General features: G+C 42.4%; 1 protein-coding gene across 1 annotated transcript; it reads right to left on the reverse strand.

Moving 5' to 3' along the window:
• Nucleotides 1-681: 681 nt before the first annotated feature.
• On the reverse strand, nt 682-1,635 carry CYSLTR2 (cysteinyl leukotriene receptor 2). Its single transcript, XM_054272100.1, has one exon. The coding sequence runs from the start codon at nt 1,633-1,635 to the stop codon at nt 682-684; it is 954 nt and encodes a 317-aa protein (XP_054128075.1).
• Between the last annotated feature and the right edge of the window lie 16,684 nt (nt 1,636-18,319).

Raw genomic sequence — 18,319 nt, forward strand, 5'->3', positions numbered from 1 at the left:
GAAAACCCATGAAACGTTAAGCAGAATACCTTGGTGGCAGGCTCAGAGTGGAAAATTTAGACAGGTTAGTGACTTCTGAGCTTCCTGAGCCAGTGCTGGGTCCTGTTTTCCTCTCTTCCTGCTTTTTAAGTCAGCCTCAGTAGAAAGCATAAGTGATGCATAATATTTCTTTAATGTACAACCCCTTTGACAGTGTTTGCAGTAACTGTCAGGGTACTGTGAATGTGTAGGGAATCACAGTGTCTGAACCCCTGCACATGCAGGGAAATGGAGCACTGAGAGGTTCAGGCACAGACATTGAAGTGGTCAGGTGAGCAGTTTCCCTTTCAAGTCACTCAGTATTGTGAAATGAAATAATGGAACTCCAGTAGCAAGGTGGATTCCTTTCAATGCCTTGTCCTGGGGAGGGTGAAGAACAGAGGTGTCTCTACACTGCTAAACAGAAGACAACCAGGGATCATACCCAGCCACTTGTCTTCAGATCATTCAGACTCAGTTTTGGTCACTCACAAAGAGCTCTGTCCCAGAGATTTCTGCTCCAGATATGCCTTACAGTGAGCAGCAGAGCTGCAGGCTGGCCAGCAGCACAGCACGCAGCTTCTGCCATTGAATACTATGAGCCCAGTCTAGAGATCCCATCAGGACTGTGTATATATATATTGGTTTGCAATTCTGCACCAGCTACCTGCAGCACAAACTTCTGATTTTTGCTTTGAAATTTTCAGCCGCAAAGTAATAGAGGAAGGGATCGAGGCAGCTGTTTGTGGCAGCGAGGCAGAGAGTGACCACCAGCGCCTTGTGCAGGCTGGCCTGGCTGCAGCTGCTGTACATCAGGTGGACAGTTCTCAGGATGTGGTAGGGCAGGAAGCAGATGAGGGAGAGGATGAGGGTGATGACAATGGTCAGCAGCGCCTTCCTGTGACAGATTGCCCTCCTGCTCTGTGGAGCCCTGGACTTGAGCAGCGCTCTGATGGCAAAGACGTAGCAGAACACAATTGCGCAGAAGGGCAGGATGAAGCCCACAACGAGGACAAAGCTGTTCATCATGAGGAGCTTGTGTGTGCTGGAGGGGTGCAGGTCCAAGCATTTGACTGGGTTGCGGTAGCCAGCGATTCCCTTGTTTAACAGAGGGCTGGCAGCTGCCAGCACAAAGATCCATATGGCCACACAGGTAATCCTGGCACACTTGGTGTTGGTCACTTTTCCGTGTTTGAATGGGTGGACGATGGCTATGAAACGAACCACGCTGAGCACGGACAGGAAATAAATGCTGCAGTACATGTTCATGTACAAGGTGTAAGTCATGATCCTGCAGAGGATGTCACCAAATATCCAACGGGATCCCAAGAGGTAATATGAGGCTCGAAAGGGCAAAGTGCTGACAAACATGAGGTCTGAAATAGCCAAGTTCTGCATGTAAATGTTTACTGAGGTCCTTTGCGATGTCTGGAAGAAAACATAAATGGAGAGGCTGTTTCCAACAGCACCCGGGAAGAAGATAAAGAGATATGTGATGGGATAAATTACTTGTTTGAAGCCGTCAACCGTATAGTTGGAGGAGCAGTTAGTGAAGTTGCCATCTAGTGCCACCTTGGAAATATTGGAAATATTCATAGTCTGAGCCAGCGTCTCCATTTTTCTGCCAAAGGGAAAAGAAATGGTGTGAGTGCTGGGTTACAGGCTGGACAGGGAGTTTGGCTATTTGGGACTGTTTCACTGAGGGCAGAAATTGCAAGGTGCGGATGACAGTGGGAAGCAAGGGTTTGTTAGCGAGTAATTACTTGTGACGTCCCAGTAAATACACATCTCAAGACACAGAGCCCCAAGTAAGCTCTAATGAGTTTCAGCGCTACAGCAGCTGGTTGTGTTCTCAGCCTGTAAAAGTGCTGCCTTTTAGAGGTGCTGTGTGTGTGTTTTAATGACAAGTCTCTGATCTTTGCTGTGCAAAACAAGCCAACTTGCTGTCAGCCATTTTGTGGCAGGGAAGTTTTGAGTCCCCAGTCACCTACCATGGAAACATCAAAACCTGATCAGAAAAGAAATCACTGCCCACTGCTAGGCCTGCATTTCAAATTAGAATGGAAAACCAAAATAACTGAATCTGCCTTTTGGAACCAGGGAAATTTTTCTGGTATGTTTCTGGCACTATTTCCTGAGCAATACCAGACTTATTTTGATACATGTAAAAATTAAGGACATTTTGACCTTAAACACTCTGCAAACACTGTGCTAATTATGCACGGTTCATTTTTTAACTCCCTCCTCCTTGCATTGTATTTCTACTTTCTTGTTAGCTCCTGATGGTTTTCTATGTCTCTTTTTGTGGGGCTTTTGCTCCATGTACCACTCTCTTAACCTCTTTTGTGCTCAGCTGCTCTGCACCAGTCATCCACATACACTGCAGCTTCCAGGGCAGCCCCCATTTTGCAGCTCTAATGAAAATGGCCTCTGAGAAAATGGGCTGTGCTCAGAGAGGGGCATTTCTCCTCCTGTGAGGCTATAATTCAATCAAATCAAAACCACCCACCACTAAAACACTCTAAATAATAGTGTTTTTTCTCATTAGTGTCTCTTTTCTGAACTCTTGATTTCTTATCTCAGCTGTCCTGCAGCTAGTAGTATTTTCAAAGGAAGGTGTCAGTATTGTTTCTTGTTTGACAGTGGGAACTATTCCCTCTTTGTATCTGCCAATATATTCTAAAGATGGGGCATGGGAATTTTTGACCTGAAAACCCCAACTACATGGCGTTTCCAGATGCATGGAAAAGAAGCTTTTAATTTGCTCCATCGTGAGTGATAATGCGCCCATGGTACACAACAGCATCTTGTCTCTTATTCTGAACCTCACTGGCTTCCCAGTTTGAAACTCATTTATTTGTACAGGTGGACCCTCCCTGGTGATAAATTTGGCTTTGCATTTGGGTACTTTGAACACCCAGCTACCCAGTGTGCTGTAAATGGGAGCTAATTTGCAAACTGGAGCTGTGGTGTGGGAGCCTGAGCTGTGCTCAGAACAGGCCATGGTATCTCCAGAGCTGTGTCTCAGAGTCTGTCCAAGTCCTTTAAATACAGAAACCAGATGTGCCCCGGTGGACATCTTTCCATCCAGCCCCACCGGGATGGCAAGCGTGGGAAGCACAACCCCAGGCTGGCTCCCAAGGAGCACTTCACGGATATTGGGTCTCAGGAAAGCCTTGGACTGACTAAACACATGCTCTTAAAGTTCATCTCCTCCTTTTTTGAGATTCTCTTTCTTCATGAAGGAGATGGAAAAGATATTCTTCTTAAAGACAAATCTTCAGTAATCAAGGGGCTTTTAATTGTTTTGGTTTTCCTTATGGAAGTACAGTCTGATATACACATTGGGATGGGATCAAAGATCAGCTTTTCTCCAGAATTAATATGATCCTCCCATTTTTCAGGGAAGCATTACAGCCTGAGGTATGGCAAAGAGAAGAGCCCTTCTGACTCTATTTTCCTGTGGTCCAAGCATCCTTGCCTTTAGAAACCCCAAAACACAAGAAAATATTAGTGAAGGAATCTGCTGCCTGTTGAAGCACTCTTGTTTTTTCATGCCAGCTGTGAGGTAGAGGAGTCAAATGAGGTTGAAGAACTTGGACTGCGGACAAATTCCAAGCTCTGCTCAGCACTACGAGTGAAGGCTTGTGTCCAGTGCTATCTGATGAAGGATGGGACTGGGGCAATGAAGATTCAGTTGATGAAAAGCCCTTGGGTCCCTGCACCCTGGGGAAAGCACTGCAAGCACAGGGGCTGAGGCACTTTGCTCAGGCTCCCCACATGAGGGTACCTAGCCAACAACTCCCATTTAAGCTGTTTTGTCCTCTAACTGCACAAATGCTCCTCAATTCTCTTTCCAGCTAGACCGAGACTGAGGATAGAATAGTGCATGTGCAACTGAGAAAATTCAGTGTCCTTGACCCTAGCAAGAAAAACACTTCTCAGACTCCTCTCCAAGTTATTCCAACACAAGTTTCAAGTTCTTGTGGATGTCCAAGAGAAAGAAGCTGGAGACCAGTCAGCTGAAACCTCCTGAAGCACCTTGGTGCCTGCACTCAGCACAGGGCCAACAATGGCCCATAAAATGTTCATGTGTAGATGCTTCTGTTAGCTGTGTCTTGACACACAGATCAATGTGGAAAGAAAGGTGAAGTGAAAGATATATTTCATGGGGGACTACCTCAACCAGCCACAGAGGATAAGGGGAGAATTTTAGCCTTCCTTGAATGCAAGAAATGTTATTACCAAGCTAAGGTTAGGAGATGGCTCCTAGATATACAGAACTAATGATTTATCTAAGGACAGGCCATAAACTTCACTTTCAGCAAAAGATGGTTTCCTGGGTCAGGAATGAATAGGATGAGTTAAGGGTGAGAGACTGGACCTATAGAAATTTTCTGTGTCTCCCAAAAGAAGGAATATTTGCAGTAAGATCTAACAGCCCTCCAAAAAAAAAAAAAAATAAAAAAGGAGAGAAAAGGACAAACTGAAATGGTATTCTTCTCTCTTCAGTGGTACTGCAAGGCACATCTGATAGAAATTCTCTAACAGGAGGTTTTTTCTATATACGAGTTTCACTGATGGAAGCTATCAATGGAAGCAGCTGACACATGTCCTGGGGCTGTGACAATCTCCCTGGCACGAGAAAGAGAAAACCAGCTGAGAAAAAAAACGGGAGCCTCTTCTGAAATAATTGCTGCATGAATAGATTAGATGTAGAGTTTGGGTGGGTTTTTTATCTTTTCTTCTGTGAAATCTTTAAAAAATATTTACATCTTGATTAGCATGGATTTTTAGCATGGAAAGAAATATTTATCTTTCAATACAAATTACATCTATATTATAAATTATACATATTTATTATGAATATATATTTTGCCTTTTATCTTAGCCTGGCTTGAGTGCAATTTTAGGTAAGATGATAGCAGAAAGACATTCCTTGCCTAAGGTGAATTTTACATCCTTAACAAATGGATGGGTGTGCAAGACAGGTAGGGGGCTGTTAGAGCAAAAGTAAGAGGAGATTTGTTTAATTGAAGGAGATACTAAACTAATAAAAATGGCCCAAAGCTTTCATATTTTAAGCTCAGGATCCAACTGCCTGCAAATCCAATAGACTGGCACATGCTATCTTGAATGTCTGATCAAAATCTTACATGTAATTCTGCACTGATCTCAACCCTAAAAAAGAGACAGAGCACCCATCAGACTTGGCATGAGACCAAAACCCTGGTGCAAAGGAAACCTCAGAGACCTGCAGGAGACAGCATAATCAATAGGAGCCTGTGTTGCCATGCTACCAGCCTTATGGAAATGATACTGTAGGATGCTCAGGTGGAGGAGTGGCACTGTGCAGGAGGGACTCACAACACTGTAAAAATATTGTGGCTAAAGAGAAGCACAACAGGGCTCCTGTAGGCAGACTCTAATAATAAAAATATACTATTAGGAATGCACTACTGAGCTCCTTACCAGGTTGTGACAATTGCCAGAGCACATTAAGTGAGGGTAGGAAGATGAAAGCAGGTAGCAATGGGAGGAGGTTTGGGGTGTCTTTATAATAACAAAATACTGCAGCAGGATGAGATGTTATGTCCATAAGCAACAACTTCCTGGTTCCTAGAATAATTAGTTCTGTAAAAATCATGCCATTCTACCCTGGCATCCTACCTCTACAAGACGCCACCTTATCTTTAGTGCTGCACAGGTTTTGGTGGAGGTAACTCTGTACTGTTAATCACAGTAGACCTGGGCTCAATAGCATTGTGGGACAGGGAAGCAGTCCTAGAAGGAAGAAGCCTATGTAAATTTGGGGGCTCTTTTTGAAAACAAACAGAAAATTCAACAAGCCTACATTCCAAAAGAAATAGGCACTTTAAGAAATATTGAGCCCAATGTCTATAAGTAAAATAGTTACCAAGACTACTATAAGGAAAAGATCTCCATTTGGAGAGCAGAAAGCTTGTCAAAATGTGGAGAACAGGAAGGTCTGTATCATGACAGATCAAATGTGGAGAGGAAACCAGGAGCATTAAAGAAAAAAAAATAGTGAAGAGCTTCTGATAAAGGATGTTCTGGGTTGACAGTAAGTTTTGTAAACCTACTGAAAGATGAAAAACCACTTGAGAACTATCAGGGGAGTTTGGTGGCAAAAGGTCTCTTAGGAAAAAGGTCATAGCAGGAAAACTCAGGAAATTCACTCTTCCCAACCAAAGATGCTGAGATATTTTCAGGGCTGGTACAGTAAAAAGGAAAGAGGAGCCAGCTCCACTCAACAGATGTGGGCAGGAAGTATTAAACCAACTAGATAAGTGAGATTCCAAAGAGTAATTGAGACCAGATGGCACTCATATCAGCATCCCAAAGGACCTCAACGTGAGACTGCTGGCCAAGGCACGTAACGCACCATTGCAATCAGGCCCTGTGCCAGGGCACTGATGTGTCATCAGTGCAGTTCTCATTTACCAGAAAGGCTTGATAAGGCCGCTCAAGGCCGGGAGCTCGTCATCAGTCCTGGGAGCTACTCACCACTAGGACTGATCTTCTCTGGGACATTTTGGGGGCATCTGTAATGAAGAATGAAGGCACTGAGGTCATTGAAATGCTAGTCTGCTAAGAAAAAGTCATCATGTTGTCTGAAAAGGGAGATCTTGTTTGGCTTACCCACTGAAGGGCTGTGATGGCAATGGATGAAGGGGACCCAGTGGTCATTGTATACACATATATATATATATATATGGATGCACATATATGGCTGAGGGAGGAGATTTTCCCCTCTACTTCACTCTTGTAGACCCCACCTGAGCATTGCATTCATCTCTGAAACCCTGACATAAGAACATCATGACCTGCTGGAGATGGCTCAGAGCAGGACCATGAAGATGGCCAGAGGGCTGAAGCACATCTGTGAAGACAGGCTGAGAGAGATGGGGCTGTTCATCCTGGAGAAGAGAAGACCCCAGAGAGACCTTAAAGCACATTCCAGTACCTAAAGGGGCCCTACAAGAGTGCTTGAGAGGGACTTTTCACAAGGCCATGTTGTGATAGGACAAGGGGGAATGGAATCCCTGGCAGTGTTCAAGGCCAGGTTGGATGGGGAAACCTGGTCTAGTGGAAGGTGTCCCTGCCCATGACAGGGGGCTTTGAATGAGATCATCTCTAAGATCCCTTCCCACCCAAACCATTCTATGATTCTATGATATGTGTTCATTTATAGAGTTGCATTTGTCAAAGCCTTCAACACAGCTCTGCAACAAAGGCTTCTTAAGTACCAAAGTTGCCAGAGAGCTGGAAGGCACGTTCTTTTGTGGGCTGAAAGCTGGCTGAAGTGTAGGAAGCAAAGTGGGGGCTCAATAAATAAGCAATGGAGTCCTCCAGGGTTTGGCACTCAGACTAGATTTATCCAGTGTCTCTATCAACAGACTGGAGATGACAGCTTTCCATGTTGGCAGATGCCATGCTGGAAGGGTGGCAGATGAGAATTAGTATATTTTAGTGTAAGGTGATGCATGCTGGGGAAAAATAATCTAAATTGTGCCTAATTACATGGACTTTAAACTGGCTGTTGCATTTGGGAAAGGGCACTGGCATCATTGACCATTTGCTGAAGTCAGTTCTGCATTGGCTACAACAGCAGAAGAACCAAAATCGTCAGCAAAATGAGGGGCACCAACAAGTAAGGTATCAAATCTTGTACAAAATCTTGATGCATTCCCATAGAGGAAAGTTCTTGTCTCCACACTAAAAACAGAGATTATGGAGCTCAAGAAAGTGCAGAGAAAGGCAAGTAAAGTAGTCAGCAGCCCTGGGATACTCCTGTTGTTACACAGGGCACTCAATCGAGGCATATGGCATCCCAGCAGAGAATGGGGTGCATTTCTGTGCCATGCCTGGACAGAAGGACACAGTCCTTCTGAAGGGGTGTGGTGGAGGGGTGCTGCTGCTGAAGGGCTAAATATGAAACCTCCACTGTCTCTAAAGGTGTAAATAAACTCTCCATTTCCAAACTGTTGACCTGAGATCCGCTGCTCTAAAACACTGCACTCACTATAACTCACTGCACTCACTATAATGAGGAATGACAAAACAACTTCATTTTAATAAGGTGTTCTCCAAATGCAAAGTAAAATAGGGAAATCAGGCTGTTCCATCAAAATATACTACTTTGCTATGTAAAGTGAGAAGTAGTTAGAACTTCTTTTATGATCTTTGCACTTATCTTTGCACTAACCTTTTGTCTAAAGAGAATCCCAGACACCTGAGTCTGTTTTTTATTTCCCAAATAGGAAGGCAATTATAATATTACTGCTATACAGGAGATCATTTGCATTTGCCACTGCACTTCCAAGAAAAACAGAAGTTCTCATGTTTTTTTAAAGTTCCCACCGGCTTTCTTGCTAATTTTCACTTTGCGTTTCAGGAGCAGCATTACCAAGAATAAATGAAAAAAATTGCAATGTTTAGAATCAACACTAAATTCATCAAAACATGGCATATTATTCACCTTTCTAAATGCACAATAATGGAGAAAACCCCAAGAGTCTGACATTTAACACCTTTTATTTTTAAAGTTCGCCATAAGCCAAATACATGTTTTTCATCTAGTTAAAAATCAAGGCTCTCTTAATCAGATCCACAACTTCATTATTATCTTCCATCTGGCAAACAATCCCAGTTACATAAATCTACCCTTTTTTCTGCCAAAAAAATTTCTCAACACCAGCTTTGTCATAGAGAAGTTTGGTCAACTATCACTGTCTCTGGCAACTAATACTCTAACTGCAAATACTGAGAAATAAAAGTACATTGTATTTTAATCACTGCAACCATTTTCTCTACAGCAGAGAAAGTAAACAAATCTTGTCTTACCTCAGCTCACGGGCCTTCTGATGTGTTCAGTATTTCCTTCTTCTGCTTGCTGTTGCTCACAGACTTCAGGATTTTTAATGGAAAGGAAACCCACAAAAACTTGAAGAAAAACTCGAGTGCTACTAATGCAGAAGCCAAAGAAAAACCATGAACAGGGTAAAGGGAAGTAAATCCTGGTTCACATTTCTTACATCTTAAAAGAGAAATGTTCTCAGCTCAAGGAGTGGTGCTAGCAATCACAGGGCAGTCTTTCATTATTTTCACCCAATGAAAAAGTTTTTACAGCTACATGGCAGTTTGAGAAGCATTCTGAATTTCTGTGTTTGCGCTCACACTTCTATATATGTGCTTTCATTAGTCACAGTTGCCCAAAATATTAGTGGGATGCCCAAATAATTTTCCCAAGAATTGTGAAAGATGTTCTTGGAATTAGGGAGAGGATATTTGGGTTTGTTTACTTCCCAGAAAACACATAAATAACAAAATTGCTAACAGGCTCCTGGGATTTGGTGCATAATCTCATTCAACTCATAATTCAAGGCTGAGTTAACAAGCTGAGGGACTAATTTTCTTTGAATTTTTATAGGAACAGATAGAGCTCAGTTAGGCTATGAGCAAACGGCTGCAGTGAATGCCTTACCTTATCTTAAGCTTCACCACTTCTTGGTGGAGCAGTGCTGAGTGCACAGGTGGGTGCTCTGAGCCCACTGCTGTTGTAAAAGAGGTTTCTATACACACTGTAGATGGAAAAGCTTGATTATTGCTGTCCCTGTAGGTGCTGTCAGCATGTGCAGGTGGACCAGACACATCCAAGGGCTTTCTGGTTGCTGTGCTGTGTTCCATATTGGCAGCAGGTCAGGAGTCCACACATGGCTGCTTAGCACAGCAGATGAAGAGTCTCCGAAACAACCCAACCTTCTTGCCACCCACACTTGCAGTTATCTATACCCCAAAGTGCTTTGGATAAAGATTGTAATCTCTATTTACCACTTGTACATGTCAACTTGAGAATAGCCAAAATAGCCTTTGGGTGTGCTCCTCATGTGGGGTCATGGTGCCAATGTGCACTGCCTGCAAAGATTTGTGTCACCTGTCGCCAGAGCTCACAAATCCCTGAACCCACAAACAGCTCTGTGGGCCCTCTTTTTTAGCATGGAGATGAAAAATAACATAGAAAACCAGCTTAGCTAAGAGCTAGTCTAACTCTTCTGGTCTCCAAGGTGGGCACAAAAAGTGGGTTTTGACTCTTGCCTGCATTTGAGTTGACAGAGCAAAGTCAACTTATAAAGCTCCCCAAAAAAGAGATCCACATCAAGTGAATTTTCAAGGTGCGGCACAACAATGAATTAGGACCCTCTTGAAACCACTGTTTGCCAACTCTTGTGGCACCTATGCCCATGGATAAGTTTCCTCTTGCAGCTGTGGTTGTGCTGGCTGCTTTGGTGACTGTCCCAGCTGTTTCCCTGTCTGCCAAGGTCTGCCTGCAGAGCGGCTCCTGGGTGCTCCCTAACCCCACCCAGTCACTGAGGCAGGTTCTGTAGACACCTGAAACTGGATGTGTCTGCTCACCTAGGTCACATGGGCTAAAGAGAGATGGAAACGATCCTGTGACCATCTTTGTGGACAGAGTCCCTTAGGGAAAGAGACAAGACATGCATCAGGGACTGAGGCCACACCAGCCAGTGAGACCACTGCCAAAAGGCAGCTCTGGCCTCAGTCTTCACTTGGGCAATGCCCCAGTAACTCAGACTGCATCTTTTCTGCAACTGACAGAGACTAATTTAGGCATTGCAGCAGCAGTCTGATGACATCCCCATCACAAGGCATGTGGCAATAATCACTTTGGGACTGATACGCAGGCTGTTCTCAGATACAGAATCAGAGACTGAAACAGGCAGAAAAGTTAAGACATTGATCACATTTTATTTTCCTGAGATATTTTGAGAACATCTTTTTCATCATGTGATATGACTATCTTCATTGCCTGGGTAATTTCCCACATTCACCTTCTTAAACGCCCTGCTTTCTGGAGACTACTGCTTCCTCCCTTTTATAAAGTAATTCTATGTTTTGCTTTAAGCCTGGCTTTGAATAAATGAGGTTGGCTGCCAACTCACCCTGCACCTGATGAGCTAGATCCGGAGTGACTGCTTGGAATTTTTTAGAAACATTCACTGTATGACTCAGCTTCCGAGGGGAGTTTATTACATTTTTTACTAATAAAAACTTCAGTAATTCTGGAGAAGACATCTCAGAATATCATGAAGAATCAAAGACTTTCATCACAAGATACTGCGTGCATATCACATATTTAACAGTTAGGAGCCTAGACTATTTCTGAATTTTGAGTCCCTAAAATGCATAGATGTTTGAGGACACAGCAGAGTGCAAACCACCCCTCTGGGCTACAGTCTCCATCCTGCCTCTGTCTCTGTTTCCTTTTGCATTTCTGGCTCCACAACAGCCCCGTTTCAAGACAGTAATAGGGGTTACTCATCCTATTCCTTCCCCTTGGTCATAAAAATACATGCCCTCAAGCTCTGCACAGAGGTACTGCCCACAGGGGAGGGCAACAAATGTGTGAAGAAGCCAGATTTTGGGTCTGAAATAAGTACTCCAGGCTAAGTAGAAGCAAAAATTTGGATTCTCCTTCTCTTTTTCAAAGTTTCCTATAGGCTAATTCAAGTGTCCTTGTGGGCTGAGCACGATCTGCTGGGGATGCCAGTCAAAGAGCCTGTTCCACCACATTCCTTGTACAGGACACCTTGGACATCCCAAATACACATCAGACCATCATGTGCTCCATGGGCCAGGCTTCCCCCTCCAGCCACCCTGAAGTCAGGTGAGGGGCTGTCTCAGAATGGTCATCCCTGCTCCCTTTTCTAGTGCATCCCTCCAGCACTGCAGTCTCACTGAGCAATGGTCCCCAGATTCACACCTCAGCGGAGGTGCTGAAAGCACCTGAAATCCACGTGGGTCTCGCTGGATGCACAGAGCCCAGCAGAGCCCTGAAAGCTCACAGAGCATGGACAGCCCTGTGCAGCAGCTCCAGGGCCTCAGCCTCCCACAGACACAAGGACTGTGCATGGGAGACACGGCAATCCTCAGCACCAGGAGAGCTGGGTGACACACCAGGTCTCCCAGGCAACCTAGGTGAAGGAGCCTGCATATTTTACCAGTTGCACAGTCAATGTTTTGCTGTCTGGAAGCACAAAATTCTAGTGGCAGAGTTTCATTTTTTTTCATGCCAAAAGATTCTTGGTAAAAATGGATCTGTCAGAAAACCAGAAGGGATTACCTCCATTGAAGATTTTAGCACTGCATGACTTCAACACGGCAGCTTAGCCTACTAACACATATCTATTTCCAGAGACCAAAATTGCAAGCCTACATTCATTTTCTGTGCAATCCAGAAAAAACAGCATCCAATGTTTGTAGCTCATCTGCTGTCAGCCATAAGGCTGGATGGATGGGAAGACAAAAGTGACAGCTGCATGAAGAAAGGGGAAGAAGCAGGGGCAATTTTAAAAGGAATTTTACAGAAAGGAAAAGCACAGACGGTTTTCAAGCTGTTTCTCTTGCAACATTAGTAATGACATCTTTTTTAATTGCCTGTGGTCCTTTCTTATTTGTTTGCAGTTCCTCATTAAAATACTGTTGAGAGTGGAGGAGCATTAATATATATCTGGAATGGAAAAAGACATCTAATGCTGTCTTTAAGTAAAATAAACTGTTCTTTTTGAACTATGAAGCACTAAAACTGGTAATGTTTTTGCCAGCTCCTTCAAAGGTGGCTGTGTACCTTGGGAAAAATTGATTGTCTCCAAAAGCTGTGGAACTGATGGCAGTTGGGAGCATTAATGCTCTTCCCAGAGAATAATCGATCCAATTCTTGATTCTGAATAGACTGAACTGGAGCAGAACAAAACACCAAACACCTTCTGAGGCCTTCATCTAAAACCTATTGAAGTCACTGGAAAGAATAGTGTCTTTTGGGCTTCAAACCTAAGACAGACTCAGAAACTGTGACTGTAAGAAAACCAACTATTTTTTTCTTTTTTCTCCAGCTACCTAAAAGCATTTTAGATCTAACATGTGTAAGCTTGTCAGCATGTCAGGTGTATTCTGTCTTCTCCATGTAATGTACCTCTCAAAGCCTTTGCAGCCATTTCTTTACCTTCAATCATCATGGTGCTGAAGTTACTTTCTGCTTGTGTTGTTATTTCTGGTTTGCATGTGAGACACTGCAGGATTGCAAACTGGAAGGATAATGAAAGTGTGGAATTTGAAGGATTTGGCAATGAATCTAGTTACCTGTGTCTCCCAAAGACTTGCTAATTGTATATGATGGCACATGTCTGCATGCATGCACCCAGTGCTTTGTTTTGGTCTGTGTTTACCACATATTAAATGTTCTGTGAATCCTGAGAATTCTGCTGAACTCTTTTTTCTCACAGGGATAGAAACTCAAAGCAAAACAAGCTGCCTTTTTTTCTCTTTTTCTCTTTTTCTCACAATATCCCTGGCCCAAGACCTGGATAAAATCCAACCACAACATTCTAAAATCAGAATGACCAGATGTAGATGCTCTGCTTCTTCCATCCAATGGCCAAAACCACTGTAAGATACAACCTGCAAGTCCTTCCACATAGCCCACTACCACCAAGTCCACTTTCATATCAATGTACTCATTAATGAGAGTCAACAAAAACTTCATGAGAGACCACAATGTCCCTCTCTGCGCAATGTGGGACATAAGTCCTCCAGTCTTTTCATCTGAGGCTCATGGGCCCGATCTGGCAGAGGTCCCTCTCTCTGGGGCATGTGGGAAATTCTTCCTCCAGGCATTGGCTGCTGCCAACACAAAGTAAGTTTAAATTTTTGTCCTCAGTCTGGATTTTAATGATGTTCCTTCAGATAAAACTCAGATGGGATTAGATCTCAGTAGACACATTTTCTATTCTACTGACTTTGGGAAATGGTTTATTGTGTGCTGTTTGATATTTTTACACTGTATTTTATAATGCCATAGAAAGTTATCTATAGATGAGATTTTGAAAGAGATCATAACATGAGATTTTGTCCTTTTTTTTTTTTTTCTCAGAATTTCAGGACAATATCCACGTGTCTGTGATGGGCCATAAATACATTTTTAAAAAAAGTCCATTTATAAATGAAATTTCTAGCCATGAAAATTGCTAGGATTATATTTTTTTTTCATAATTAGTTTGCAACTAGTGTCCCCTAGATAAAAACGAGAATTCATTTAAGCTTATCTTGGTCACAAGCTACATGTTTTTGTGACATGATGTCTCACTCCTCATGGTAATGAGTCCACATGTTTTTTCTTAATCCCTCTTATCATCTTTTTTTTTTTCAGACAGGAAATCTCCAACTCTCCAGGCTGTAATCTCCTCTGTATCTTCTGGTTATTCCATCATATCGTGGAAGGGCCATAAATTTAAGATCCCAGATACCCAACCTTTGACTCCCTCAAGCTTTGTTTATTGAAGCTTACCGTGGTAAGTTTAGCAAACTTCAGGTTTTGGTGATTTAATGATCAAAGTAACAATAAGAGTCTGTGAAAAAGAAACTTAATTTGTGCTGGCTACAAGTGGGCACTGCTTACGAATAATAAAACAACTAATTTAAAATTAGTTGGGAAAGTTATATAATTTCCAATATCAGCACGAATCTTTGTGGTTGGTTGTCATCAGGTGACCTTGTTCACCAGTTCAAGGAGTGCTGGGGACCAGTCTGGGCAGCTCTGAGCTGCCTGACATGGGCTGGCTACAGAACCAGTGACAGTCAGTCAATCTTGCACAGGGTTTTACAGTTATGACTAAATTACCCCATGTTTTGCTTTCAGAGTCCTCAATGCAATGTGGAGAATCTGGGCAGAGGGTGTCTGGTCTTTTGTTGGAGGAAGAAACTAAAGTGAAATGCACAACTTTTATTCCGTTTTGTTTGGCAGAATGTTTCTTCCACTTTGTTGCTGTTGCTACAAGACAGCACTGTAATTCTCTAGAAATACAGAGCATGCCACCAGAGAAGAATTAGCTCAATGGTTTTAGTTTTACACAACTTTCTCAACACCCAGGGACTGATCGTTTTGAAGAGAATAAACAAAATGAAGTCAGCTGTTTGTTCAGCATGTTCCAACACCCGTCCATCTGCTTCCTTTTGTACTCACAGTCCCTCAGTCACAACTTTTCTTATCAGCCACATTCAAAAATATGACTCATTTTTCACATAATAGACTGGGTGGAAAGTAGAGGTTTTTATATGTAATAAAGCTTTCTCTTGCCCAGGATCTCCTGCATTAGCTCATATTCTATTTCTCATTACAGAGAATGACACAATGAAAATGTAGTCTTTCTAGCCCTGGTTAGCTGCAGCAGGACTTGCTGTCTGTGCCACAATTAGCTCTTCTTGGCTCTTCACAGGACCAGGTACATGAAGCTTTGGTCTAGCTAATTCTAGGACAAGGAGGAGCCACAAGGGGACTAAGTGTTTGTACAGTTTATACACAGTCTTCTCCTCTCTACTCAGGCATCTTGTAAGCTGAGCTCACACACTTTCACGGCTGCAGCGCAGAAGCCACTCTGAAGTGTGGACATTGGCCAAAACAAATCTGCCCACAGCTCCCTCAGGGTTTGAATCTGTGTTGCAACACCATAAAAGCCATAGCCCCAGGCAGATGAAATGGTTCCATGGGAAAGGTCTGTGTAGTCTGCCCTGCTGGTGATATCTTCAGTAACCATCCCCTTTCCAGGGTGCCATGCTGTACTCTGCAGGTCACAAGGCTGATCCTGGATTCCCAGGTGAAGGCTGTTTGCCTAGCACATTTATCACCGCTCTTGCTTTCCACATGCTAGACTGGTTTTAACAACATCTTGCCTGGCTGAGAGACAAGAGGCAAAACACACAGCAGGCTGTCAGTAGATTTCCAGTTCAGATGAAATCTCACAGCTTTTGTCACACAGATTTTGTGCTTTGTCCCAGTGAGACCCTCATGTGCATCAGACAACCACTGCTGCCACAGGAATCTCTCATGAGCTCAACCAATTTTCCTAGGATCAGAACATCAGTGCTGGGAAAAGGAAAGCTCTTATCAGTGAAAATTATGTGTCTGACTGGCAAACTGATGTTTTGCATTTCTCAATGTTGACCAATGTAATTTTTCTTTCTTGCTACAATCACAAGTACCCATCCACAGGACAAGAGTGGGACTGAGGCCCATCACATCTGGTTGAGATGGTCAAACTTTACTCGCGTTATTTTGTGATGCTAAAGTTATTACAGAAAGTCAAAGGCTTATGTAAAGAAGAAACAAGATGAAGTTAACATGCTTTAAAATCAAGGCAGCAACTTACCTTTTGTATCTGATAATGACTTGATAAAACTACATGATGCAGACTAAAAACATCACTGTGGAAAGTTCCACAGAACAAGACCTTTATTATGTCTTTTGCACTTCATTTGCTTCATTCTACATTTTAATTTCCTAAGCATTGCCTAAGTGCATTCAGTGGGATAGTAAGTATAATTCCTATGAGCCAGCTAAATTACTTCTAGCAAATTTGTATCAGCACTTAGATTGTATTAACATCATTACATTATAATTTAAACCTTCCATTTTGCCACTAATCAAAGACAATTTTTTGCATATAAACCAAATCTTCTAATTTGCCTACAGTCTCATGTCTTACTTTCTTTTTTCATAATTAAGCATGGTCACTATAGCCTCTGTAGGTAATAGAGTACCTTCTACATATCAGCAACATTGCCTTTTGTCAAGCAAAATTCCTAGGTCTAATATCCTCTGCTTGCATCTCTGCAAAGCAGCATTATGTACAATATCCACCAGATATAACACTGGAAAATTCTGCTTCCCTTTGACAGGCAATACTGAAAACATCTGCTGGTGTAAGCAAATTGGCTGAGGAAACTGCATGCTCCCACTTTAGGAATGTTTTCTATTCATTTTTCATCTCTCTAGTGCATAGATCCATCACTTGTATTGCTGACACATATTAGAACAGGAATTGTAACACTAAAGTGCTGGAATTATCCAAAAGATGAAAGCACAATTTTGCTATGTCAAGAGTTTGCAAATGGGTGATAGAGGCTCTTTGCTATTTGAAATGGCAAACTGTAGTAAACCTAACACAATTTTAAATAGTCTAAAATGAAAACTTCCTTTGCTTCAGCACAAGAAATCTTAGCCATAGCTAAGATTCTCATCAATAAAGATACCATCCAAATTACGTTTGGCTCTTTCTTGAGATACAATATACAATGTCTTTAGGCCATAGCCATAAACATAAATATTTTGCTTCCCTTCAATGCAACTATTCAATAGAACAAAGAAAGAAATTGAACTAGTGATGAGGAGCTGGTGTATATGTATGAACTCACTCCTGGGTGACCATCAGGCCATGCTTGTGTTCACCAGCAACAGGAGAGACTGTAGCTAGAAAGAGAGACTGCCTTTGATAGTGCACAATAGTAACCTTCTTTAAACCATTCAGAATTAAAAGCTATACAATAGGAATTAGCCTTGTATCTCCACCATTTGTGTGTGCCTGGGAAAAAGCTCTTTCTGGTGTCAGTGATTAAAACAAAGGAGATAATGTATCCAACATACTGCTGCCTGTTAAAAAAAAACAAGCTTTATCGTGAAGATCAGATTCTGGAAGATCAAACCTATGGATGTACACATTCTTCACATCACTGCAAGAGCAAGTCAAATGTCAAGAAAGGCCACACAAAATCAGTCAAGATGCTCACTTTGCCTGGCACCCTGAATGTAACAGGGGACAAATCAAGGATGCCTGTGGAGCAGTTCAATAAAAAACAAGTATGTAGTGATGTTTTCCTAGAATAGTCTTTCAGCTGTCTACAATTCTTGCTTAAAGATTTGCTGCAGGAGAAAAGTCTGGATATTTAATAACCCTTGATGGGTTTTCCTTGAATGAATGTCAGCCTTTGGCAACACAACGTCTTGCACAGAAGAATTCCTTGGAATGAGTGAACATCATGGAAAGAAATGCTGCAGAATTAGACCAGGTACATTAGACACAGATGCATTAGAACTACATGTGTGAAAATCACATCCTTTCATCTTTATTGAACCTGCTGACTGTCACCTTTCTTTGAGACTCCTTGCTTCTTCCACTGAAACAAGAGAGGAAAAAATTGTTCCTTCCTACATATGAAGAAAACATTGTCTGGTTCAGAATGAGGATGTACCTAGAGCAGCACCCAGTCTCCTGTGTGCATGACAAAGAAGTACAGGAACAAGGCAAACTTATATACTACTTCCTTTAGTATTCTGCCACCTTGCAATAATTTTTAGCATGGACAATTTTGTTTGCTTATTCTAAATTATTTTTGGCCCCTTGAGAACAGAAAATCACTGTGCACGTGA

The sequence above is a fragment of the Melozone crissalis genome, unplaced genomic scaffold, assembly GCF_028551555.1.
Source record: "Melozone crissalis strain CALT ecotype California unplaced genomic scaffold, PUWL_Pcris_2 ptg000013l_1, whole genome shotgun sequence".
Taxonomy (NCBI): Eukaryota; Metazoa; Chordata; class Aves; order Passeriformes; family Passerellidae; genus Melozone; species Melozone crissalis.

Coding starts and splice junctions, on each gene's coding strand:
- CYSLTR2 (XM_054272100.1), bottom strand. CDS start 1,635: ATGGAGACGCTGGCTCAGACTATGAATATTTCCAATATTTCCAAGGTG.